This window comes from Chrysemys picta, chromosome 2 (assembly GCF_011386835.1).
Source record: "Chrysemys picta bellii isolate R12L10 chromosome 2, ASM1138683v2, whole genome shotgun sequence".
Lineage (NCBI taxonomy): Eukaryota > Metazoa > Chordata > Testudines > Emydidae > Chrysemys > Chrysemys picta.
Genome location: NC_088792.1, coordinates 290,532,706 through 290,559,018, shown reverse-complemented (window position 1 = coordinate 290,559,018; position 26,313 = coordinate 290,532,706). Strand labels below are relative to the sequence as shown.

The 26,313-nt window shown below is 56.4% G+C and overlaps 1 protein-coding gene across 1 annotated transcript in view; it reads right to left on the bottom strand.

The window, feature by feature from the left end:
* Window positions 1-2,395: 2,395 nt before the first annotated feature.
* The window catches only part of EPPK1 (epiplakin 1), a 42,527-nt gene continuing 18,609 nt past the window's right edge, over window positions 2,396-26,313 (bottom strand). The window contains exon 2 of the mRNA XM_065586421.1: window positions 2,396-25,790. Coding sequence (XP_065442493.1) covers window positions 2,463-25,712 — 23,250 coding nt within the window. The 5' untranslated portion in view covers window positions 25,713-25,790 and the 3' untranslated portion in view covers window positions 2,396-2,462. The remainder of the gene's footprint in view (window positions 25,791-26,313) is intronic.

Sequence of the window (26,313 nt, the reverse complement as noted above, 5' to 3'; positions counted from 1 at the left end):
CCCAATGAGAGACACGAACTGAGCCTGGCCTGGAAACAGCCAGCTCCTGCTAGCCTGAATAGACACAGCCCTGACTCTCAGTGGGACCAGCCCCAAACAGGTCCCACCGCTGCTCACCGCGAACTGTAACTGTCTAAGCTTCTGCAGCCTTTCCCCTGTCCTGCCAGCCCTAGTACAAACCTTCCCCTGAGCCGTGGCTTTGAGTGGTTATTGGCACCCACCAGGGCTGGGACCTACAAGCCCGAGCTGCTGAAGTGCCTGCAGTGTCCGGTTGCACCTGGCATGCTGCTGGCACCTTGGCGGTTTGGTGTGCTCCAGCCCTGAGCAGCTGCAATAATTTCACGGGTGGGCTCGCTCAGGAGGAAAGCCCGGTAACCTCTTGCAGTTTAGAGGCTCTCAGCACACCGGCTGTAAGGGCATCTTCCGGGTTATCTCCATCCCCAAGGCCTGGAGGAGCACAGAGTTCACAGCAATCTGGAGCTGCACGATTGCACGAGCTCAGGAATTACGGCTTCCTGCAGATGGCACTGCACTGCCACAGACGACAGGTGTGGTTTAGCCTCCTGGGCGCTAGGATCCCCAGGTATCAGTCCCGATTTTTACACGGATGCTATGGGCAAATCACCTCCCCTCTGTGCCTCCACGTCCTTATCCCCAGAACGGGGACTGGGACAGGGACTGACCTCCCTCGTGGGGCGGGAGGGCCAAGGGACTAATCAGATAGTTAACCCATAAAGTGCCTTCCATACTCCTAGTGCTGCACCCTGCTGCTGTCACTGTAACAGGGCAAATCTGGGCCTGTTCCCTGCTCCCCAAATCTCTCTGGGTTCGTCCACAGACAATGCACAGCATTGGCTTTTGAGGGTCTCAGGGTCTGTAATAGGGAGACACAGTTTTCCTACAGGAACAAAGCTGCCTCCCCTTCTGCTAAGATCTCTGCTCTCCCCTGGCTCTAGGCTTGACCTGGATCCGAGCACTGAAGCTCTGCCCTTTATCCAGTGGCAGCTGTAGAAGTCCTGGGGTTGAATCCATACAGCTGCAGAGACCGCTTTGCTTTGGATGGGTTAATTAAGACACAGATCTATTCTACTCATGTCATCCTCTGCAGGTTTTGAAAGATTCCCTTTATTGAGTCAGGAGAGCTAGTCAGCGCCTGGGCACCCCCTGTAACAAACCCCAGTGCAGGAAACATTTCTTCCAGGCAAGTGCGGCATGGGCAGCACATGGAGCCTCCAGCAGGCATAGAACATTGGCAAAGCGAGCTCAAGAGTTGGAAGGAGAAGAGGAGCTGAAATGCCCTGTCAGAGGGGAAAGGCCCCTTTACTTCTGGCTGTGCCACTGAAAAGTGCATGTTGCAAACCCAAGTTTTATTTATTTTATTAATGGAGATATCCGATCTCCTAGAACTGGAAGGGACCTTGAAAGGTCATCGAGTCCAGCCCCCTGCCTTCACTAGCAGGACCAAGGACTGATTTTGCCCCAGATCCCCAAGTGGCCCCCTCAAGGATTGAACTCACAACCCCCTGGGTTTAGCAGGCTAATGCTCAAACCACTGAGCTATCCCTCCCCACCTAAAGTTTGAGTAAACAAACCCTTATGAAAATACGCCACGCGATTCCTCAGCTCCTGGCTAGATTCCAAAGGGGGACTTTGAAAACAATATACTACTGTGTTTGTGAGTAAGTCTAGTGCTTGTAACGGGAGGCACACAATATCCCCAGCTACAGACTCACATAGTATTAGATCGCTCAGGGAGGATTGCACTTGGAGAAACTAAATCTAATCGACTAGAATAGTGCAGGCCAATGCTGTGAAGCCGTCTGCCGCTCAACTCTGCCAATGCCCCACACTCCCCGCCAAGGCCCCATGGTCTTCCAGTTCTGGCCCCCACCCAGCTCTGCTGATACTCCTCGATCCAGATCTACAGTCTCCCCGCGCCACTCCAATCCAGGGCGAGCCCACCCATGTGCCTCAACTCTGACCTGCAGAAACTTTGGAATTCCGGTTCTAGAACTATCCTGAGCAGAAACTGTGAAGAGAAGACCCAGCCACTTCCTCCCTTACCGCAGCCTGCACTGAGCGCTTTTCCTTCCCACAATGCGCTGTTTGGTGTAGGCATTGCACGTTACCCTGAGATTCCCTATGGTTATTCCGTACGATTCCCGCATGACCCAGAGCACTGGACAATATCAGGGACCCAATATCCCTGACAACATGGGAGACAAATAACATGGCATTCCACAGCAAGCAGCTAGTGGACAGACCAGGGTAAAAGGGGGTGATAATAAAGAGAAGAATCACTAAGATCTTCGTTCTGCAAAGCACGCTGGGAACTTCACCACACCATCAGAGGGACAGAATTCTGGTGCTCACAGAGACAGACTGAGTGGACACAAAGGGATGAAAAGTGCTATTTGCAAAACAAAACAAAACTGGGATCAGAGTGATGAAATGAAATATAATTAGTCCATCCCCACCTTCAGCAAACAGAGCCCTGTGTCTGGGTCTGGGACGCATCTGCTGAGGAGCTGCATGTAGGTGAGGTTCTCGTGAGTGTTGGGGTCGAAGAAGCCCTTGGTGTCGTCGCTGGGGTCAGAGAGGATGCGGTTCATCTCTTCGTCGAAGTAGCCCCGCTTGTAAGCCACCTCCACGGGGAGGCGGTGACTGTGCACGGGGTCGATGATGCCGCCGGTGGCGATCTGGGCCTCCAGCAGGCGGACGCCGTGGTCTTTGACTATCAGGTCTTTCTTCATGGCCTGGAAGAGGGAGATCTTGTTGCCCGTGTAGGGGTCAGTGTAGCCGGTCACTGCTCTCTCTGCAGAGAGCAGCTTCTCGTGAATCTCACGGCCCACCAGGCCGGCGGAGACGGCTTCATCGACGGACAGCTTCTCGTTCTTCAGCGGGTCGGTGATAAAGCCGCTGGCAGCCTGCGCCTCCAGCAGCACCAGCGCGGTGCCCGGCCTCAGAATGCCCTTCCCCATGGCCTGGTAGATGCTCATCTTCTCTGTCTTGGACGGGTCCGTGTTGGACGGCACCAGGACTCCGGCAATGCAGCTAGTTCCTTCCAGGTATCTCTTTACGGAATCCATTTCCGTGATCTCCTGCACCGTCTTGGTGCCCTGGGTGAGTTCAGTCAGCGTGTCCTGGTCAATAATGTCAGAGCTGAACAGCTCTGAGGCAGTCACCTGCCTCCTGAGGCCTGAGAACTTCACTTTGCTGCTTCTCTCTTCTGTCTGCTCAACGATGGTGGTGAGGATTCTGACCAGCTCCTCCAGAGTCACGGTCCCCGCTCTGTACTTCTCCAGGAGCTCCTGCCTTTTCTCTTCCGAGAGGTATTTGGAGAAGAGAAGTTCCCACACGGAGACCTTTCGCCCTTGGAACTCGCCGACCGATACGTCGACGGTCGCGAGCCGGAGAGTCTTTTCCGCTTCTTGGTCCTGTGGAGAAGGGGCGCTGGCAGCTCTCCCGGATGTTCTCTCCTCTCGGCAGGGGCCTTCCACCCCGCTGGGCTGTTTGCCGCTCTTTTTCTCTGTCTCGGTGATGATGGTGGTGAGGACGGTTATCATTTCTTGAATGGTTAGCGTCCCTGCTTTGTACTTCTTCAGAAGCTCTTGTCTTTTCTCTTCAAGGACGTATTTGGAGAAGAGCAGATCCCACACAGAGACCTTTCGCCCTTGGAACTCGCCCCCCGGCCCGTCGACTGTCGTAGTCTTTAAGGCCTTTTCCCGTTTTTCATCTCTCTGCGAATGGGCAGCCTCGGCCTTCTGTGACGTTGCCCGTTGCGTGCTCGGACTTTTCACGGGCCTGGGCTCTCGGCTGCTCTTTTGCTCTGCCTCGGTGATGAGGGTGGTGATGATGGTTGTCATTTCCTGAATGGTTAGCGTCCCCGCTTTGTACTTCTTCAGAAGCTCCTGCCTTTTCTGGTCAGGGACGTATCTGGAGAAGAGAAGCTCCCACACAGTCACGTTCTGCCCCTGGAAGAGTCCCACGCTGACGGTGGCAGGGGCAGACTGTAAGCAGGTTCGTGTTTTTTCATCTAGCTGGAAGAGCACGGAGCCTTTGTGCATCAGCTGAAGCATCAGGAGCCCCGTGTCTGGGTCTGGGACGCATCTGCTGAGGAGCTGCATGTAGGTGAGGTTCTCGTGAGTGTTGGGGTCGAAGAAGCCCTTGGTGTCGTCGCTGGGGTCAGAGAGGATGCGGTTCATCTCTTCGTCGAAGTAGCCCCGCTTGTAAGCCACCTCCACGGGGAGGCGGTGACTGTGCACGGGGTCGATGATGCCGCCGGTGGCGATCTGGGCCTCCAGCAGGCGGACGCCGTGGTCTTTGACTATCAGGTCTTTCTTCATGGCCTGGAAGAGGGAGATCTTGTTGCCCGTGTAGGGGTCAGTGTAGCCGGTCACTGCTCTCTCTGCAGAGAGCAGCTTCTCGTGAATCTCACTGCCCACCAGGCCGGCGGAGACGGCTTCATCGACGGACAGCTTCTCGTTCTTCAGCGGGTCGGTGATAAAGCCGCTGGCAGCCTGCGCCTCCAGCAGCACCAGCGCGGTGCCCGGCCTCAGAATGCCCTTCCCCATGGCCTGGTAGATGCTCATCTTCTCTGTCTGGGACGGGTCCGTGTTGGACGGCACCAGGACTCCGGCAATGCAGCTAGTTCCTTCCAGGTATCTCTTTACGGAATCCATTTCCGTGATCTCCTGCACCGTCTTGGTGCCCTGGGTGAGTTCAGTCAGCGTGTCCTGGTCAATAATGTCAGAGCTGAACAGCTCTGAGGCAGTCACCTGCCTCCTGAGGCCTGAGAACTTCACTTTGCTGCTTCTCTCTTCTGTCTGCTCAACGATGGTGGTGAGGATTCTGACCAGCTCCTCCAGAGTCACGGTCCCCGCTCTGTACTTCTCCAGGAGCTCCTGCCTTTTCTCTTCCGAGAGGTATTTGGAGAAGAGAAGTTCCCACACGGAGACCTTTCGCCCTTGGAACTCGCCGACCGATACGTCGACGGTCGCGAGCCGGAGAGTCTTTTCCGCTTGTTGGTCCTGTGGAGAAGGGGCGCTGGCAGCTCTCCCGGATGTTCTCTCCTCTCGGCAGGGGCCTTCCACCCCGCTGGGCTGTTTGCCGCTCTTTTTCTCTGTCTCGGTGATGATGGTGGTGAGGACGGTTATCATTTCTTGAATGGTTAGCGTCCCTGCTTTGTACTTCTTCAGAAGCTCTTGTCTTTTCTCTTCAAGGACGTATTTGGAGAAGAGCAGATCCCACACAGAGACCTTTCGCCCTTGGAACTCGCCCCCCGGCCCGTCGACTGTCGTAGTCTTTAAGGCCTTTTCCCGTTTTTCATCTCTCTGCGAATGGGCAGCCTCGGCCTTCTGTGACGTTGCCCGTTGCGTGCTCGGACTTTTCACGGGCCTGGGCTCTCGGCTGCTCTTTTGCTCTGCCTCGGTGATGAGGGTGGTGATGATGGTTGTCATTTCCTGAATGGTTAGCGTCCCCGCTTTGTACTTCTTCAGAAGCTCCTGCCTTTTCTGGTCAGGGACGTATCTGGAGAAGAGAAGCTCCCACACGGTCACGTTCTGCCCCTGGAAGAGTCCCACGCTGACGGTGGCAGGGGCAGACTGTAAGCAGGTTCGTGTTTTTTCATCTAGCTGGAAGAGCACGGAGCCTTTGTGCATCAGCTGAAGCATCAGGAGCCCCGTGTCTGGGTCTGGGACGCATCTGCTGAGGAGCTGCATGTAGGTGAGGTTCTCGTGAGTGTTGGGGTCGAAGAAGCCCTTGGTGTCGTCGCTGGGGTCAGAGAGGATGCGGTTCATCTCTTCGTCGAAGTAGCCCCGCTTGTAAGCCACCTCCACGGGGAGGCGGTGACTGTGCACGGGGTCGATGATGCCGCCGGTGGCGATCTGGGCCTCCAGCAGGCGGACGCCGTGGTCTTTGACTATCAGGTCTTTCTTCATGGCCTGGAAGAGGGAGATCTTGTTGCCCGTGTAGGGGTCAGTGTAGCCGGTCACTGCTCTCTCTGCAGAGAGCAGCTTCTCGTGAATCTCACTGCCCACCAGGCCGGCGGAGACGGCTTCATCGACGGACAGCTTCTCGTTCTTCAGCGGGTCGGTGATAAAGCCGCTGGCAGCCTGCGCCTCCAGCAGCACCAGCGCGGTGCCCGGCCTCAGAATGCCCTTCCCCATGGCCTGGTAGATGCTCATCTTCTCTGTCTTGGACGGGTCCGTGTTGGACGGCACCAGGACTCCGGCAATGCAGCTAGTTCCTTCCAGGTATCTCTTTACGGAATCCATTTCCGTGATCTCCTGCACCGTCTTGGTGCCCTGGGTGAGTTCAGTCAGCGTGTCCTGGTCAATAATGTCAGAGCTGAACAGCTCTGAGGCAGTCACCTGCCTCCTGAGGCCTGAGAACTTCACTTTGCTGCTTCTCTCTTCTGTCTGCTCAACGATGGTGGTGAGGATTCTGACCAGCTCCTCCAGAGTCACGGTCCCCGCTCTGTACTTCTCCAGGAGCTCCTGCCTTTTCTCTTCCGAGAGGTATTTGGAGAAGAGAAGTTCCCACACGGAGACCTTTCGCCCTTGGAACTCGCCGACCGATACGTCGACGGTCGCGAGCCGGAGAGTCTTTTCCGCTTGTTGGTCCTGTGGAGAAGGGGCGCTGGCAGCTCTCCCGGATGTTCTCTCCTCTCGGCAGGGGCCTTCCACCCCGCTGGGCTGTTTGCCGCTCTTTTTCTCTGTCTCGGTGATGATGGTGGTGAGGACGGTTATCATTTCTTGAATGGTTAGCGTCCCTGCTTTGTACTTCTTCAGAAGCTCTTGTCTTTTCTCTTCAAGGACGTATTTGGAGAAGAGCAGATCCCACACAGAGACCTTTCGCCCTTGGAACTCGCCCCCCGGCCCGTCGACTGTCGTAGTCTTTAAGGCCTTTTCCCGTTTTTCATCTCTCTGCGAATGGGCAGCCTCGGCCTTCTGTGACGTTGCCCGTTGCGTGCTCGGACTTTTCACGGGCCTGGGCTCTCGGCTGCTCTTTTGCTCTGCCTCGGTGATGAGGGTGGTGATGATGGTTGTCATTTCCTGAATGGTTAGCGTCCCCGCTTTGTACTTCTTCAGAAGCTCCTGCCTTTTCTGGTCAGGGACGTATCTGGAGAAGAGAAGCTCCCACACGGTCACGTTCTGCCCCTGGAAGAGTCCCACGCTGACGGTGGCAGGGGCAGACTGTAAGCAGGTTCGTGTTTTTTCATCTAGCTGGAAGAGCACGGAGCCTTTGTGCATCAGCTGAAGCATCAGGAGCCCCGTGTCTGGGTCTGGGACGCATCTGCTGAGGAGCTGCATGTAGGTGAGGTTCTCGTGAGTGTTGGGGTCGAAGAAGCCCTTGGTGTCGTCGCTGGGGTCAGAGAGGATGCGGTTCATCTCTTCGTCGAAGTAGCCCCGCTTGTAAGCCACCTCCACGGGGAGGCGGTGACTGTGCACGGGGTCGATGATGCCGCCGGTGGCGATCTGGGCCTCCAGCAGGCGGACGCCGTGGTCTTTGACTATCAGGTCTTTCTTCATGGCCTGGAAGAGGGAGATCTTGTTGCCCGTGTAGGGGTCAGTGTAGCCGGTCACTGCTCTCTCTGCAGAGAGCAGCTTCTCGTGAATCTCACTGCCCACCAGGCCGGCGGAGACGGCTTCATCGACGGACAGCTTCTCGTTCTTCAGCGGGTCGGTGATAAAGCCGCTGGCAGCCTGCGCCTCCAGCAGCACCAGCGCGGTGCCCGGCCTCAGAATGCCCTTCCCCATGGCCTGGTAGATGCTCATCTTCTCTGTCTGGGACGGGTCCGTGTTGGACGGCACCAGGACTCCGGCAATGCAGCTAGTTCCTTCCAGGTATCTCTTTACGGAATCCATTTCCGTGATCTCCTGCACCGTCTTGGTGCCCTGGGTGAGTTCAGTCAGCGTGTCCTGGTCAATAATGTCAGAGCTGAACAGCTCTGAGGCAGTCACCTGCCTCCTGAGGCCTGAGAACTTCACTTTGCTGCTTCTCTCTTCTGTCTGCTCAACGATGGTGGTGAGGATTCTGACCAGCTCCTCCAGAGTCACGGTCCCCGCTCTGTACTTCTCCAGGAGCTCCTGCCTTTTCTCTTCCGAGAGGTATTTGGAGAAGAGAAGTTCCCACACGGAGACCTTTCGCCCTTGGAACTCGCCGACCGATACGTCGACGGTCGCGAGCCGGAGAGTCTTTTCCGCTTCTTGGTCCTGTGGAGAAGGGGCGCTGGCAGCTCTCCCGGATGTTCTCTCCTCTCGGCAGGGGCCTTCCACCCCGCTGGGCTGTTTGCCGCTCTTTTTCTCTGTCTCGGTGATGATGGTGGTGAGGACGGTTATCATTTCTTGAATGGTTAGCGTCCCTGCTTTGTACTTCTTCAGAAGCTCTTGTCTTTTCTCTTCAAGGACGTATTTGGAGAAGAGCAGATCCCACACAGAGACCTTTCGCCCTTGGAACTCGCCCCCCGGCCCGTCGACTGTCGTAGTCTTTAAGGCCTTTTCCCGTTTTTCATCTCTCTGCGAATGGGCAGCCTCGGCCTTCTGTGACGTTGCCCGTTGCGTGCTCGGACTTTTCACGGGCCTGGGCTCTCGGCTGCTCTTTTGCTCTGCCTCGGTGATGAGGGTGGTGATGATGGTTGTCATTTCCTGAATGGTTAGCGTCCCCGCTTTGTACTTCTTCAGAAGCTCCTGCCTTTTCTGGTCAGGGACGTATCTGGAGAAGAGAAGCTCCCACACGGTCACGTTCTGCCCCTGGAAGAGTCCCACGCTGACGGTGGCAGGGGCAGACTGTAAGCAGGTTCGTGTTTTTTCATCTAGCTGGAAGAGCACGGAGCCTTTGTGCATCAGCTGAAGCATCAGGAGCCCCGTGTCTGGGTCTGGGACGCATCTGCTGAGGAGCTGCATGTAGGTGAGGTTCTCGTGAGTGTTGGGGTCGAAGAAGCCCTTGGTGTCGTCGCTGGGGTCAGAGAGGATGCGGTTCATCTCTTCGTCGAAGTAGCCCCGCTTGTAAGCCACCTCCACGGGGAGGCGGTGACTGTGCACGGGGTCGATGATGCCGCCGGTGGCGATCTGGGCCTCCAGCAGGCGGACGCCGTGGTCTTTGACTATCAGGTCTTTCTTCATGGCCTGGAAGAGGGAGATCTTGTTGCCCGTGTAGGGGTCAGTGTAGCCGGTCACTGCTCTCTCTGCAGAGAGCAGCTTCTCGTGAATCTCACTGCCCACCAGGCCGGCGGAGACGGCTTCATCGACGGACAGCTTCTCGTTCTTCAGCGGGTCGGTGATAAAGCCGCTGGCAGCCTGCGCCTCCAGCAGCACCAGCGCGGTGCCCGGCCTCAGAATGCCCTTCCCCATGGCCTGGTAGATGCTCATCTTCTCTGTCTGGGACGGGTCCGTGTTGGACGGCACCAGGACTCCGGCAATGCAGCTAGTTCCTTCCAGGTATCTCTTTACGGAATCCATTTCCGTGATCTCCTGCACCGTCTTGGTGCCCTGGGTGAGTTCAGTCAGCGTGTCCTGGTCAATAATGTCAGAGCTGAACAGCTCTGAGGCAGTCACCTGCCTCCTGAGGCCTGAGAACTTCACTTTGCTGCTTCTCTCTTCTGTCTGCTCAACGATGGTGGTGAGGATTCTGACCAGCTCCTCCAGAGTCACGGTCCCCGCTCTGTACTTCTCCAGGAGCTCCTGCCTTTTCTCTTCCGAGAGGTATTTGGAGAAGAGAAGTTCCCACACGGAGACCTTTCGCCCTTGGAACTCGCCGACCGATACGTCGACGGTCGCGAGCCGGAGAGTCTTTTCCGCTTGTTGGTCCTGTGGAGAAGGGGCGCTGGCAGCTCTCCCGGATGTTCTCTCCTCTCGGCAGGGGCCTTCCACCCCGCTGGGCTGTTTGCCGCTCTTTTTCTCTGTCTCGGTGATGATGGTGGTGAGGACGGTTATCATTTCTTGAATGGTTAGCGTCCCTGCTTTGTACTTCTTCAGAAGCTCTTGTCTTTTCTCTTCAAGGACGTATTTGGAGAAGAGCAGATCCCACACAGAGACCTTTCGCCCTTGGAACTCGCCCCCCGGCCCGTCGACTGTCGTAGTCTTTAAGGCCTTTTCCCGTTTTTCATCTCTCTGCGAATGGGCAGCCTCGGCCTTCTGTGACGTTGCCCGTTGCGTGCTCGGACTTTTCACGGGCCTGGGCTCTCGGCTGCTCTTTTGCTCTGCCTCGGTGATGAGGGTGGTGATGATGGTTGTCATTTCCTGAATGGTTAGCGTCCCCGCTTTGTACTTCTTCAGAAGCTCCTGCCTTTTCTGGTCAGGGACGTATCTGGAGAAGAGAAGCTCCCACACGGTCACGTTCTGCCCCTGGAAGAGTCCCACGCTGACGGTGGCAGGGGCAGACTGTAAGCAGGTTCGTGTTTTTTCATCTAGCTGGAAGAGCACGGAGCCTTTGTGCATCAGCTGAAGCATCAGGAGCCCCGTGTCTGGGTCTGGGACGCATCTGCTGAGGAGCTGCATGTAGGTGAGGTTCTCGTGAGTGTTGGGGTCGAAGAAGCCCTTGGTGTCGTCGCTGGGGTCAGAGAGGATGCGGTTCATCTCTTCGTCGAAGTAGCCCCGCTTGTAAGCCACCTCCACGGGGAGGCGGTGACTGTGCACGGGGTCGATGATGCCGCCGGTGGCGATCTGGGCCTCCAGCAGGCGGACGCCGTGGTCTTTGACTATCAGGTCTTTCTTCATGGCCTGGAAGAGGGAGATCTTGTTGCCCGTGTAGGGGTCAGTGTAGCCGGTCACTGCTCTCTCTGCAGAGAGCAGCTTCTCGTGAATCTCACTGCCCACCAGGCCGGCGGAGACGGCTTCATCGACGGACAGCTTCTCGTTCTTCAGCGGGTCGGTGATAAAGCCGCTGGCAGCCTGCGCCTCCAGCAGCACCAGCGCGGTGCCCGGCCTCAGAATGCCCTTCCCCATGGCCTGGTAGATGCTCATCTTCTCTGTCTTGGACGGGTCCGTGTTGGACGGCACCAGGACTCCGGCAATGCAGCTAGTTCCTTCCAGGTATCTCTTTACGGAATCCATTTCCGTGATCTCCTGCACCGTCTTGGTGCCCTGGGTGAGTTCAGTCAGCGTGTCCTGGTCAATAATGTCAGAGCTGAACAGCTCTGAGGCAGTCACCTGCCTCCTGAGGCCTGAGAACTTCACTTTGCTGCTTCTCTCTTCTGTCTGCTCAACGATGGTGGTGAGGATTCTGACCAGCTCCTCCAGAGTCACGGTCCCCGCTCTGTACTTCTCCAGGAGCTCCTGCCTTTTCTCTTCCGAGAGGTATTTGGAGAAGAGAAGTTCCCACACGGAGACCTTTCGCCCTTGGAACTCGCCGACCGATACGTCGACGGTCGCGAGCCGGAGAGTCTTTTCCGCTTCTTGGTCCTGTGGAGAAGGGGCGCTGGCAGCTCTCCCGGATGTTCTCTCCTCTCGGCAGGGGCCTTCCACCCCGCTGGGCTGTTTGCCGCTCTTTTTCTCTGTCTCGGTGATGATGGTGGTGAGGACGGTTATCATTTCTTGAATGGTTAGCGTCCCTGCTTTGTACTTCTTCAGAAGCTCTTGTCTTTTCTCTTCAAGGACGTATTTGGAGAAGAGCAGATCCCACACAGAGACCTTTCGCCCTTGGAACTCGCCCCCCGGCCCGTCGACTGTCGTAGTCTTTAAGGCCTTTTCCCGTTTTTCATCTCTCTGCGAATGGGCAGCCTCGGCCTTCTGTGACGTTGCCCGTTGCGTGCTCGGACTTTTCACGGGCCTGGGCTCTCGGCTGCTCTTTTGCTCTGCCTCGGTGATGAGGGTGGTGATGATGGTTGTCATTTCCTGAATGGTTAGCGTCCCCGCTTTGTACTTCTTCAGAAGCTCCTGCCTTTTCTGGTCAGGGACGTATCTGGAGAAGAGAAGCTCCCACACGGTCACGTTCTGCCCCTGGAAGAGTCCCACGCTGACGGTGGCAGGGGCAGACTGTAAGCAGGTTCGTGTTTTTTCATCTAGCTGGAAGAGCACGGAGCCTTTGTGCATCAGCTGAAGCATCAGGAGCCCCGTGTCTGGGTCTGGGACGCATCTGCTGAGGAGCTGCATGTAGGTGAGGTTCTCGTGAGTGTTGGGGTCGAAGAAGCCCTTGGTGTCGTCGCTGGGGTCAGAGAGGATGCGGTTCATCTCTTCGTCGAAGTAGCCCCGCTTGTAAGCCACCTCCACGGGGAGGCGGTGACTGTGCACGGGGTCGATGATGCCGCCGGTGGCGATCTGGGCCTCCAGCAGGCGGACGCCGTGGTCTTTGACTATCAGGTCTTTCTTCATGGCCTGGAAGAGGGAGATCTTGTTGCCCGTGTAGGGGTCAGTGTAGCCGGTCACTGCTCTCTCTGCAGAGAGCAGCTTCTCGTGAATCTCACTGCCCACCAGGCCGGCGGAGACGGCTTCATCGACGGACAGCTTCTCGTTCTTCAGCGGGTCGGTGATAAAGCCGCTGGCAGCCTGCGCCTCCAGCAGCACCAGCGCGGTGCCCGGCCTCAGAATGCCCTTCCCCATGGCCTGGTAGATGCTCATCTTCTCTGTCTTGGACGGGTCCGTGTTGGACGGCACCAGGACTCCGGCAATGCAGCTAGTTCCTTCCAGGTATCTCTTTACGGAATCCATTTCCGTGATCTCCTGCACCGTCTTGGTGCCCTGGGTGAGTTCAGTCAGCGTGTCCTGGTCAATAATGTCAGAGCTGAACAGCTCTGAGGCAGTCACCTGCCTCCTGAGGCCTGAGAACTTCACTTTGCTGCTTCTCTCTTCTGTCTGCTCAACGATGGTGGTGAGGATTCTGACCAGCTCCTCCAGAGTCACGGTCCCCGCTCTGTACTTCTCCAGGAGCTCCTGCCTTTTCTCTTCCGAGAGGTATTTGGAGAAGAGAAGTTCCCACACGGAGACCTTTCGCCCTTGGAACTCGCCGACCGATACGTCGACGGTCGCGAGCCGGAGAGTCTTTTCCGCTTGTTGGTCCTGTGGAGAAGGGGCGCTGGCAGCTCTCCCGGATGTTCTCTCCTCTCGGCAGGGGCCTTCCACCCCGCTGGGCTGTTTGCCGCTCTTTTTCTCTGTCTCGGTGATGATGGTGGTGAGGACGGTTATCATTTCTTGAATGGTTAGCGTCCCTGCTTTGTACTTCTTCAGAAGCTCTTGTCTTTTCTCTTCAAGGACGTATTTGGAGAAGAGCAGATCCCACACAGAGACCTTTCGCCCTTGGAACTCGCCCCCCGGCCCGTCGACTGTCGTAGTCTTTAAGGCCTTTTCCCGTTTTTCATCTCTCTGCGAATGGGCAGCCTCGGCCTTCTGTGACGTTGCCCGTTGCGTGCTCGGACTTTTCACGGGCCTGGGCTCTCGGCTGCTCTTTTGCTCTGCCTCGGTGATGAGGGTGGTGATGATGGTTGTCATTTCCTGAATGGTTAGCGTCCCCGCTTTGTACTTCTTCAGAAGCTCCTGCCTTTTCTGGTCAGGGACGTATCTGGAGAAGAGAAGCTCCCACACGGTCACGTTCTGCCCCTGGAAGAGTCCCACGCTGACGGTGGCAGGGGCAGACTGTAAGCAGGTTCGTGTTTTTTCATCTAGCTGGAAGAGCACGGAGCCTTTGTGCATCAGCTGAAGCATCAGGAGCCCCGTGTCTGGGTCTGGGACGCATCTGCTGAGGAGCTGCATGTAGGTGAGGTTCTCGTGAGTGTTGGGGTCGAAGAAGCCCTTGGTGTCGTCGCTGGGGTCAGAGAGGATGCGGTTCATCTCTTCGTCGAAGTAGCCCCGCTTGTAAGCCACCTCCACGGGGAGGCGGTGACTGTGCACGGGGTCGATGATGCCGCCGGTGGCGATCTGGGCCTCCAGCAGGCGGACGCCGTGGTCTTTGACTATCAGGTCTTTCTTCATGGCCTGGAAGAGGGAGATCTTGTTGCCCGTGTAGGGGTCAGTGTAGCCGGTCACTGCTCTCTCTGCAGAGAGCAGCTTCTCGTGAATCTCACTGCCCACCAGGCCGGCGGAGACGGCTTCATCGACGGACAGCTTCTCGTTCTTCAGCGGGTCGGTGATAAAGCCGCTGGCAGCCTGCGCCTCCAGCAGCACCAGCGCGGTGCCCGGCCTCAGAATGCCCTTCCCCATGGCCTGGTAGATGCTCATCTTCTCTGTCTTGGACGGGTCCGTGTTGGACGGCACCAGGACTCCGGCAATGCAGCTAGTTCCTTCCAGGTATCTCTTTACGGAATCCATTTCCGTGATCTCCTGCACCGTCTTGGTGCCCTGGGTGAGTTCAGTCAGCGTGTCCTGGTCAATAATGTCAGAGCTGAACAGCTCTGAGGCAGTCACCTGCCTCCTGAGGCCTGAGAACTTCACTTTGCTGCTTCTCTCTTCTGTCTGCTCAACGATGGTGGTGAGGATTCTGACCAGCTCCTCCAGAGTCACGGTCCCCGCTCTGTACTTCTCCAGGAGCTCCTGCCTTTTCTCTTCCGAGAGGTATTTGGAGAAGAGAAGTTCCCACACGGAGACCTTTCGCCCTTGGAACTCGCCGACCGATACGTCGACGGTCGCGAGCCGGAGAGTCTTTTCCGCTTCTTGGTCCTGTGGAGAAGGGGCGCTGGCAGCTCTCCCGGATGTTCTCTCCTCTCGGCAGGGGCCTTCCACCCCGCTGGGCTGTTTGCCGCTCTTTTTCTCTGTCTCGGTGATGATGGTGGTGAGGACGGTTATCATTTCTTGAATGGTTAGCGTCCCTGCTTTGTACTTCTTCAGAAGCTCTTGTCTTTTCTCTTCAAGGACGTATTTGGAGAAGAGCAGATCCCACACAGAGACCTTTCGCCCTTGGAACTCGCCCCCCGGCCCGTCGACTGTCGTAGTCTTTAAGGCCTTTTCCCGTTTTTCATCTCTCTGCGAATGGGCAGCCTCGGCCTTCTGTGACGTTGCCCGTTGCGTGCTCGGACTTTTCACGGGCCTGGGCTCTCGGCTGCTCTTTTGCTCTGCCTCGGTGATGAGGGTGGTGATGATGGTTGTCATTTCCTGAATGGTTAGCGTCCCCGCTTTGTACTTCTTCAGAAGCTCCTGCCTTTTCTGATCAGGGACGTATCTGGAGAAGAGAAGCTCCCACACGGTCACGTTCTGCCCCTGGAAGAGTCCCACGCTGACGGTGGCAGGGGCAGACTGTAAGCAGGTTCGTGTTTTTTCATCTAGCTGGAAGAGCACGGAGCCTTTGTGCATCAGCTGAAGCATCAGGAGCCCCGTGTCTGGGTCTGGGACGCATCTGCTGAGGAGCTGCATGTAGGTGAGGTTCTCGTGAGTGTTGGGGTCGAAGAAGCCCTTGGTGTCGTCGCTGGGGTCAGAGAGGATGCGGTTCATCTCTTCGTCGAAGTAGCCCCGCTTGTAAGCCACCTCCACGGGGAGGCGGTGACTGTGCACGGGGTCGATGATGCCGCCGGTGGCGATCTGGGCCTCCAGCAGGCGGACGCCGTGGTCTTTGACTATCAGGTCTTTCTTCATGGCCTGGAAGAGGGAGATCTTGTTGCCCGTGTAGGGGTCAGTGTAGCCGGTCACTGCTCTCTCTGCAGAGAGCAGCTTCTCGTGAATCTCACTGCCCACCAGGCCGGCGGAGACGGCTTCATCGACGGACAGCTTCTCGTTCTTCAGCGGGTCGGTGATAAAGCCGCTGGCAGCCTGCGCCTCCAGCAGCACCAGCGCGGTGCCCGGCCTCAGAATGCCCTTCCCCATGGCCTGGTAGATGCTCATCTTCTCTGTCTGGGACGGGTCCGTGTTGGACGGCACCAGGACTCCGGCAATGCAGCTAGTTCCTTCCAGGTATCTCTTTACGGAATCCATTTCCGTGATCTCCTGCACCGTCTTGGTGCCCTGGGTGAGTTCAGTCAGCGTGTCCTGGTCAATAATGTCAGAGCTGAACAGCTCTGAGGCAGTCACCTGCCTCCTGAGGCCTGAGAACTTCACTTTGCTGCTTCTCTCTTCTGTCTGCTCAACGATGGTGGTGAGGATTCTGACCAGCTCCTCCAGAGTCACGGTCCCCGCTCTGTACTTCTCCAGGAGCTCCTGCCTTTTCTCTTCCGAGAGGTATTTGGAGAAGAGAAGTTCCCACACGGAGACCTTTCGCCCTTGGAACTCGCCGACCGATACGTCGACGGTCGCGAGCCGGAGAGTCTTTTCCGCTTCTTGGTCCTGTGGAGAAGGGGCGCTGGCAGCTCTCCCGGATGTTCTCTCCTCTCGGCAGGGGCCTTCCACCCCGCTGGGCTGTTTGCCGCTCTTTTTCTCTGTCTCGGTGATGATGGTGGTGAGGACGGTTATCATTTCTTGAATGGTTAGCGTCCCTGCTTTGTACTTCTTCAGAAGCTCTTGTCTTTTCTCTTCAAGGACGTATTTGGAGAAGAGCAGATCCCACACAGAGACCTTTCGCCCTTGGAACTCGCCCCCCGGCCCGTCGACTGTCGTAGTCTTTAAGGCCTTTTCCCGTTTTTCATCTCTCTGCGAATGGGCAGCCTCGGCCTTCTGTGACGTTGCCCGTTGCGTGCTCGGACTTTTCACGGGCCTGGGCTCTCGGCTGCTCTTTTGCTCTGCCTCGGTGATGAGGGTGGTGATGATGGTTGTCATTTCCTGAATGGTTAGCGTCCCCGCTTTGTACTTCTTCAGAAGCTCCTGCCTTTTCTGGTCAGGGACGTATCTGGAGAAGAGAAGCTCCCACACGGTCACGTTCTGCCCCTGGAAGAGTCCCACGCTGACGGTGGCAGGGGCAGACTGTAAGCAGGTTCGTGTTTTTTCATCTAGCTGGAAGAGCACGGAGCCTTTGTGCATCAGCTGAAGCATCAGGAGCCCCGTGTCTGGGTCTGGGACGCATCTGCTGAGGAGCTGCATGTAGGTGAGGTTCTCGTGAGTGTTGGGGTCGAAGAAGCCCTTGGTGTCGTCGCTGGGGTCAGAGAGGATGCGGTTCATCTCTTCGTCGAAGTAGCCCCGCTTGTAAGCCACCTCCACGGGGAGGCGGTGACTGTGCACGGGGTCGATGATGCCGCCGGTGGCGATCTGGGCCTCCAGCAGGCGGACGCCGTGGTCTTTGACTATCAGGTCTTTCTTCATGGCCTGGAAGAGGGAGATCTTGTTGCCCGTGTAGGGGTCAGTGTAGCCGGTCACTGCTCTCTCTGCAGAGAGCAGCTTCTCGTGAATCTCACTGCCCACCAGGCCGGCGGAGACGGCTTCATCGACGGACAGCTTCTCGTTCTTCAGCGGGTCGGTGATAAAGCCGCTGGCAGCCTGCGCCTCCAGCAGCACCAGCGCGGTGCCCGGCCTCAGAATGCCCTTCCCCATGGCCTGGTAGATGCTCATCTTCTCTGTCTTGGACAGGTCCGTGTTGGACGGCACCAGGACTCCGGCAATGCAGCTAGTTCCTTCCAGGTATCTCTTTACGGAATCCATTTCCGTGATCTCCTGCACCGTCTTGGTGCCCTGGGTGAGTTCAGTCAGCGTGTCCTGGTCAATAATGTCAGAGCTGAACAGCTCTGAGGCAGTCACCTGCCTCCTGAGGCCTGAGAACTTCACTTTGCTGCTTCTCTCTTCTGTCTGCTCAACGATGGTGGTGAGGATTCTGACCAGCTCCTCCAGAGTCACGGTCCCCGCTCTGTACTTCTCCAGGAGCTCCTGCCTTTTCTCTTCCGAGAGGTATTTGGAGAAGAGAAGTTCCCACACGGAGACCTTTCGCCCTTGGAACTCGCCGACCGATACGTCGACGGTCGCGAGCCGGAGAGTCTTTTCCGCTTGTTGGTCCTGTGGAGAAGGGGCGCTGGCAGCTCTCCCGGATGTTCTCTCCTCTCGGCAGGGGCCTTCCACCCCGCTGGGCTGTTTGCCGCTCTTTTTCTCTGTCTCGGTGATGATGGTGGTGAGGACGGTTATCATTTCTTGAATGGTTAGCGTCCCTGCTTTGTACTTCTTCAGAAGCTCTTGTCTTTTCTCTTCAAGGACGTATTTGGAGAAGAGCAGATCCCACACAGAGACCTTTCGCCCTTGGAACTCGCCCCCCGGCCCGTCGACTGTCGTAGTCTTTAAGGCCTTTTCCCGTTTTTCATCTCTCTGCGAATGGGCAGCCTCGGCCTTCTGTGACGTTGCCCGTTGCGTGCTCGGACTTTTCACGGGCCTGGGCTCTCGGCTGCTCTTTTGCTCTGCCTCGGTGATGAGGGTGGTGATGATGGTTGTCATTTCCTGAATGGTTAGCGTCCCCGCTTTGTACTTCTTCAGAAGCTCCTGCCTTTTCTGGTCAGGGACGTATCTGGAGAAGAGAAGCTCCCACACGGTCACGTTCTGCCCCTGGAAGAGTCCCACGCTGACGGTGGCAGGGGCAGACTGTAAGCAGGTTCGTGTTTTTTCATCTAGCTGGAAGAGCACGGAGCCTTTGTGCATCAGCTGAAGCATCAGGAGCCCCGTGTCTGGGTCTGGGACGCATCTGCTGAGGAGCTGCATGTAGGTGAGGTTCTCGTGAGTGTTGGGGTCGAAGAAGCCCTTGGTGTCGTCGCTGGGGTCAGAGAGGATGCGGTTCATCTCTTCGTCGAAGTAGCCCCGCTTGTAAGCCACCTCCACGGGGAGGCGGTGACTGTGCACGGGGTCGATGATGCCGCCGGTGGCGATCTGGGCCTCCAGCAGGCGGACGCCGTGGTCTTTGACTATCAGGTCTTTCTTCATGGCCTGGAAGAGGGAGATCTTGTTGCCCGTGTAGGGGTCAGTGTAGCCGGTCACTGCTCTCTCTGCAGAGAGCAGCTTCTCGTGAATCTCACTGCCCACCAGGCCGGCGGAGACGGCTTCATCGACGGACAGCTTCTCGTTCTTCAGCGGGTCGGTGATAAAGCCGCTGGCAGCCTGCGCCTCCAGCAGCACCAGCGCGGTGCCCGGCCTCAGAATGCCCTTCCCCATGGCCTGGTAGATGCTCATCTTCTCTGTCTTGGACGGGTCCGTGTTGGACGGCACCAGGACTCCGGCAATGCAGCTAGTTCCTTCCAGGTATCTCTTTACGGAATCCATGTTTGCTATATCTTTTGCAGTCTGTTTTCCTTCCTCTAGCTTTTCCATTGTGTCTTTGGTAATTATCTGTGCGTTGAATAGTTCTGATGCAGTGATTTGTTGTCTGATTCCCTGGAACCAGATATCTTTTCTGCTCCTCTCTTTTTCATGTATAATGGTTAAGATTGTATCAGTGATCTTTTGTAGGATAACTGTGGATTCTTTTTTGTATTGTTTTACCAATTCCTTCCTCTTTTCCTCACTGATATAATCAGAACACAGGAGTTCCCATAGAGAGAGAGTATGTCCTTTGTATTTCCCTACCGGTACTTGAACCATGGTTAATAACAGTGTATTTTTTGTGTGCTCATCAATGTAGAAATAGTCTTCCTTCTTTTCTGTTATCTGCAGCAGGCAGAGTCCTGTGTCTGGGTCTTTGCTACATCTCTGCAGGAGCTGGGCATAACTGAGTTTTTCATGGGTGTTAGGATCCATAAAGCTTTTGTTACCATGTTCTGGATCAGAAAGAAGAAGAAATGTGTCATCGTCCAAATAGCCCCGCTTGTACGCCACCTCCACGGGGAGGCGGTGACTGTGCATGGGGTCGATGATGCCGCCGGTGGCGATCTGGGCCTCCAGCAGGCGGATGCCGTGGTCTTTGACTATCAGGTCTTTCTTCATGGCCTGGAAGAGGGAGATCTTGTTGCCCGTGTAGGGGTCAGTGTAGCCGGTCACTGCTCTCTCTGCAGAGAGCAGCTTCTCGTGAATCTCACGGCCCACCAGGCCGGCGGAGACGGCTTCATCGACGGACAGCTTCTCGTTCTTCAGCGGGTCGGTGATAAAGCCGCTGGCAGCCTGCGCCTCCAGCAGCACCAGCGCTGATTCTGGTGTTAGGAGACCTCTCTCTAGGGCCTGGTAGATGCTCATCTTCTCTTTCTTGGCTGGCAGCAGAACTCCAACAATGCAGCCAGTTCCTTCCAGATACCTCTTGACAGAGTCCATTTGTGTGAGTTTATGGACTGTGAGAGTTCCTTTTTGCAGATTGTCCAGTGTTGTCTTGTCAATTATCTCAGCGTTGAATAACTCTGACACAGATACATGTCCTCTGAGGCCTTTAACCTTGAGGGCTTGGGTTCTGAGTTCCATTTCCTCAATGATGGTGGTGATGGCTGTGATGAGCTGTTCTATTGTGAGGGTTTCACATTTATATTGCTTCACTAGTTCTTTTCTTTTCTGTTCTGAGATGTACTGAGAGCAGAGCAGGTCCCAGAGGGACACTGTTTGGCCTTTGAACTTCCCAACTTGCATTTTAATGGGTTTTGAGCGTAAAAAGTGTTTCATTGACTCATCGATATAGAAGTATGTCCCCCCATGCTTTACTATTTGGAGCATGTACAGCCCAGTCTCAGGGTCTTGGACACATCTCTCCAGGAGTTGTAGGTAGGTGAGGTTCTCGTGAGTGTTGGGGTCGAAGAAGCCCTTGGTGTCGTCGCTGGGGTCAGAGAGGATGCGGTTCATCTCTTCGTCGAAGTAGCCCCGCTTGTACGCCACCTCCACGGGGAGGCGGTGACTGTGCACGGGGTCGATGATGCCGCCGGTGGCGATCTGGGCCTCCAGCAGGCGGACGCCGTGGCTCTTGAGGATAAGCCCCTGGTTCATGGCTTCGAAGAGGGAGATTTGGCCTTTTGTGAAGGGGTCAGTGTAGCCGGTCACCGCTCTCTCTGCAGACAGCAGCTTCTCATAGACCTGTTGTCCAATGAGCCCAGCAGCGAGTGCCTCCTCCACTGACAGCCTCTTGTTCTTCACCGGGTCAATAATGAACCCGGTAGCAGCCTGAGCCTCCAGCAACACCAGCGCGGTGCCCGGCCTCAGCATTCCTCTCGTCATAGCCTGGTAGATGCTCATCTTCTCCTTGGCTGGCTGTACTAACACTCCAGCTATGAAGTTACCCCCCTCCAGGTATCTCCGGACGGAGTCCATCTCTGTGACTTCTTTGACAGTTTTCTGTCCCTGCTTGAGTTCATCCAGGGTTTTCTTGTCTATCAGCTGAGACTGGAAGAGGTCACTGGCAGACACCTGCTTCCGCAGGCCCTTGAACGTGAACCTCTTGCCTTGCTTCTCAGTTTCTTCAATGATTGTGGTAACGCTGGTGATGATTTCTTGCAGGGCCACAGCATTCTCCACTTTGTATAATCCCACCAGCTCTCTCTGCTTGCAGTCTGTGATGTACTCGGAGTTGAGAAGGTCCCAGAGGGAAACTGTCTGCCCTTTGAACCGTCCTACTGCTACACAGACTGTCACAGACTTCAGCACCTCCATGGTTTGTTTGTCCACATAGAATGCTGCAGTTTCAGACAGAGGTAATAGCCAGAGGCCTGTTTCAGCATCAGGGACACACCTGTCTTTCAGCTGCTGGTAGGTCAAGTTTTCCTTTGTGTTTGGATCAAAGAAGACTTTGGTGTTGTCAGTGGGCTGGGATAGGGCCTGGTTCATTTCTTCATCATAAAAGCCGTGCATGTAGGCTGCAGGAAGAGGAAGATGATGATGGTGGATGGGATCGATGACCCCTCCTGTAGCCAGCTGGGCCTCTATTAAGGGAACACCATCGCTCATGGGAATAAGGCCTTTCCTGATTGCTTGACAGACTGAGATTGAGTTCCCCGTGTATGGGTCTGTGTAACCGGTCACTGCTCTCTCTGCTAGAAGCAGCTTCTCCATGAGTTCCTCACCGACAATGGCTGCTTTGACGGCCTCCTCCACACCAAGTTTCTGGTTTGTTACTGGATCTATAACAGCTCCTGTAGCTGCTTGAGCCTCTAGCAACAACACCCCTGTCCCTGGCAGGAGGAGATTGTTTTTCATTGCTTGGTAAATGCTCATCCTCTTCTTGGAGGCCTGTAGGAAAATCCCAGCAATGCTCCCCGTGCCCTGTAAGTATCTCTTCACGCTCTCCATCTCGGCTACTTCTGTGGCCGTTTGTGTTCCCTGAGCCAGATCCTCGAACATCTTCTCGGTAATGATGCCAGCATCGAGCAGCCAGACGGCAGGCACACTGCCCCTCAGGCCTTCAAAGGTGATGTGGGTATGGGCTTTCATCTCTATTTCCTCAACAAGCTTCAGGACAAGAGTGACCAGCTGCCAGACAGACACGTCCTCAGACCGGTACTTCTCCACAAAGTCATTTCTCTGCTCCTCAGTGAAGTAGCCAGAGTGGATCAGCTCCCAGAGGGAGACCCCTTTCTCCTTCACCATGGTCTCCTTGAATAGCTGCTGGATCTGTTCATCCGTGCGGACAGGCACAGCTGTCTGTGGCAAAGGCAGCAAGTGGAGACCAGAGTTTTTGTCCTTCTGGCAACGCGTGATGAGCTGAGCGTAGGTCATAGGCTCCTTGCTGTTGGGGACACAGTAGACCCTGGTATTATCAGAGGCACTAGAGAGAGTTTTGCTCATGTCCTCATCCAAGTAGCCTTGTTTCTGGGCAAATTCCACAGGGACATAGTGGCCGCGGTGGGGGTCAATGATGCCTCCTGTGGCAATTTGGGCTTCCATGAGCTGAACAGCCTGTTTGTCGGCGATGAGGCCCTTCTTCATGGCTTGGAAGAGGGAGATCTTTTCCCCAGTGAAAGGGTCTTTATAGCCCATTACAGCTCCTTCCGCGTGCTGCAGTTTCTCATGGAGTTCTGGCCCGATAACCCCTTCCCTTACGGCTTCATCAACGCACAGCTTCTGGTTGTTCACTGGGTCGATGACGAAACCAGTAGCGGCCTGGGCCTCGAGCAGTGGGAGAGCCACCCCTGGCATCACAATCTTCTGCTTCATGGCTTCATAGATGCTCATTCTCTGGTTTGATGGCTGGAGCACGATCCCCCCAATGCTGCCGGAGCCATAGAGGTATTTCCGGACAGAGTCCATGCGCAGGACGTCCTCTGGGCTCACAGCTCCCTCCAGCACCCTCTCGAACAGGGCCTTGTCTATGATGCCAGTTTCTAGCAGGTGGTAGGCCGTGACGCTGCCTCTCATGGCTGGGAATTTGATGTGGGCCCATTTTTTCATCTCTTCCTCCAACATGAGTCTGATCTGCTCCAGGGTGAGCTTCCGCAGCTGGTAGTGATTAAATATCTCCCGCCGCTTTCCCTCGCTGAAATACTCAGAGTTCAACAGGTCCCACACAGAGACCCTTTCTCCTCGGAACCTCCCGTACTTCACGAGGAGCCACGTGCTCCTGAAGGCTTGTTTGGTGGTGTCATTGATGAACTGCCGCTTCTTGCTGTTCAGAGGCAGGAGGCAGAGTCCGGTGGAGGGCTCTGTGATGCACTTCTCCTTCAGCTGCAAGTACGTGAGGTTCTCGTGCGTGTTGGGGTCGAAGAAGCCCTTGGTGTCGTCGCTGGGGTCAGAGAGGATCAAGTTCATCTTCTTGTCGAAGTAGCCCCGCTTGTAAGCCACCTCCACGGGGATTCGGTGGCTGTGCACGGGGTCGATGATGCCGCCGGTGGCAATCTGGGCCTCCAGCAGGCGGATGCCGTGGTCTCTGACAATGTGGCCTTTGCTCATGGCCTGGAAGAGGGAGATCTTGTTGCCGGTGTAGGGGTCTTTGTAGCCAGTGACTGCTTTCTGTGCTGCCAGCAGCTTGTTGTAAATATCTGGGCCGATGACGCTGGCTCGCAGAGCCTCCTCCACGGAATATTTCTTGTTTGCAGCTGGGTCGATGATGAATCCAGTGGCAGCCTGTGCCTCGAGGAGGATGAGGGACGTCCCTGGCATTAGAAGGCCTTTCCTCTTTGCCTGGTAGATGCTGATTTTCTCCTGGGAATCGGGCAGCAGCAGCCCACTGATACTGCCTGTCCCTTCCAGGTACTTCCTGACTGTGTCCATGCCGACAACTTCTCTGGCGGATGTCTCCCCTTGGCTCAGCTTCTCAAACAAATCCCTGTTGATGATTTCAGCACTCAGGAGCTGGCTAGGGGTCACCTTGTGCCTCAGGCCTTCAAAGGTGATATTGGCAGTGGAAGCCATTTGCTGAACGGTGGTGCTGACGGTCTTAGCCAGTTCCTGGAGGGAGAGAGTCGCGGTGCGGCACTGCTGGGTAAGCGTGGCCCTTTGTGCACTTGTGAAATAGTCTGAGAAGAGGAGTTTCCAGAGCGACACCGACTTCCCCTTGAATTTGCCACAGGCCACAGGTACTGTTGTTTTTTCCAAAGCCATTCGGGTCCTGTGGTCAATGAAGGACTGCACGCCCCGAGACCCTTCCCCATCATCTCCGAAGAGTGGCAGCAGGCGGAGACCGGTGTCTGGGTCAGTGACGCACCTCTCCAATAACTCTGCGTACATCACGGTCTCCTTCGTGTTGGGGTCAAAGAACCCTTTGATGTCATGGGTGGGATGGAAGAGGAGCCGCTTCATCTCTTCATCGAGGTAGCCCCGTTGGCAGGCCATCTCCACTGGGACACGGTGATTGTGGACTGGATCGATGAGGCCACCGGTGGCCAGCTGGGCCTCCAGTAGGTAAGTCCCCTGGGCCCTGGCAACGAGCCCCTTATTCATGGCTTGAAACAGAGAGAGCAGCTCCCCAGTGCAGGGGTCTCGGTACCCAGTGACGGCTCTCTCAGCGGATGACAGCTTCTCATAGAGCTCCGGCCCAACCACACCAGCCTTGACAGCATCGTCAACTGAGAGTCTCTGGTTCTTGGTGGGCTCTGTCAGGCAGGCAGTGGCAGCCTGGGCCTGCAGGAGGGCCAGTGCTGTGCCTGGCATGAGGAGGTGCTCTGTCAGCGCCTGGTACAGACTCTTCCTCTCACCGATAGGCAGTACGGCAACACCTGCAATGCCTCCCGTGCCCTCCAGGTACTGCTGAACATGGTCCATCTCTGCTACCTCCTGGACGGAGACCCGGCCTTCCTGGAGGGCCCTGAACGTTTCCATGTCGATGATGCTGGAGCTGAGCAACTCACTGCTGCTCACTCTCCCTCTCAGCCCCGGGAAGGTGATTTTCAGAGGCAAGAGGAGGAGCCCTGTGGCCGGATCGATCATGCATCGTTTCTTAAGCTCCCGATAGGTGACCCTCTCGCTGGTGTTTGGGTCAAGAAACCCTCTGGCAGCAGCAGAGCTGGGGTCAGAAAGGAGCTGGCTCATCTCGTCACCAAAGTGTCCCTGCTCGTAGGTAACCTCCATGGGGACGCGGTGGCCGGTGGCTGGATCCACGAGGCCCCCTGTGGCGATCTGGACCTCCAGCAGACGGGCACCCTGCTCCCGCCCGAGCAGCTCTTTTTGGATGGCTTGATAGAGCGAGATCTTCTCATCCGTGTAGGGGTCCATGAAGCCAGTTGCTGCTCTCTCTGCAGACAGCAGCTTTTCTTTCAGCTCCAGGCCCACCAGCCCCAGTCTCACGGCCTCGGCCACGCAGAGCCGCTTGTTTCGCACCGGGTCAATGAGGGAGCCTGTGGCTGCCTGAGCCTCCAGAAGAGCAAGTGCTGGCTCAGACATCAGGAAATGCTCTCTGGTGGCATCATAAAAACTCATTGTCTTCTTGGAAGCCTCCACGTACACCCCAGCAATGGTCCCGGTCTCCGGCCGGGGCTCTCTGACTCCGTGGGGCTCCACACCCCTCTGTCCCTGCTTGCCAGGCTGCATGTCCTGATGGAAGTGACTCCCTCCTGGGGTGTCGTCTGGGTGAGCTGTGGGGGTGGCATGTCCATTCACTGCCTGCTTGTGCGCCATGCTGTCTGCCCTGGTGCTCTGCGCTCCCCTCCGGTGACGGTGGGGCCTCGCTCACCTCCTGGGGCAGCGCCCGCCTCTCTGCAGAGAGAGAAGAGAAGAGATCACTCTACAAATCACTCAGCCAGGAACCCGCCCCAGTCCATTCCCCACCACCGATCGCTCAGCCGGGAACCCGCCCCAGCTACCTCCAGCGCTCCCCGCTCCAGGGGGTTTCCGGCTGGCTTTGCTCCCCCCACCCCCACCCCCGGTGCTGCTGTGCTCTCCATCCCCACCCTCCCATCAGGGAGAGACGGTTGGTGTCTCAGCCTGAAGCTGCTGCGCTCCCCTCCGGTGACCGTGGGGCCTCACTCATGTGCACGGGCACGTGCAGTTTTCATGGTACATGTGGACAAGAGAAGTATCTCCGCAGACACAATGCCAGGAACTGGACTAGAGGCAGGGAGCGGAGCCAGTGCAGCCCCCTGGGCTGGGGGCATCCAGACAACAGTGAGAGCGAGACAAGAAATGCCAGAGGCAAGACTCTCCTCCCATCTCTCCCGCCGTGGGCTGGATTAGCAGCAGGAGCAGCAGAAGGCCCCTAAACATGGTGGGCCACCCCTTC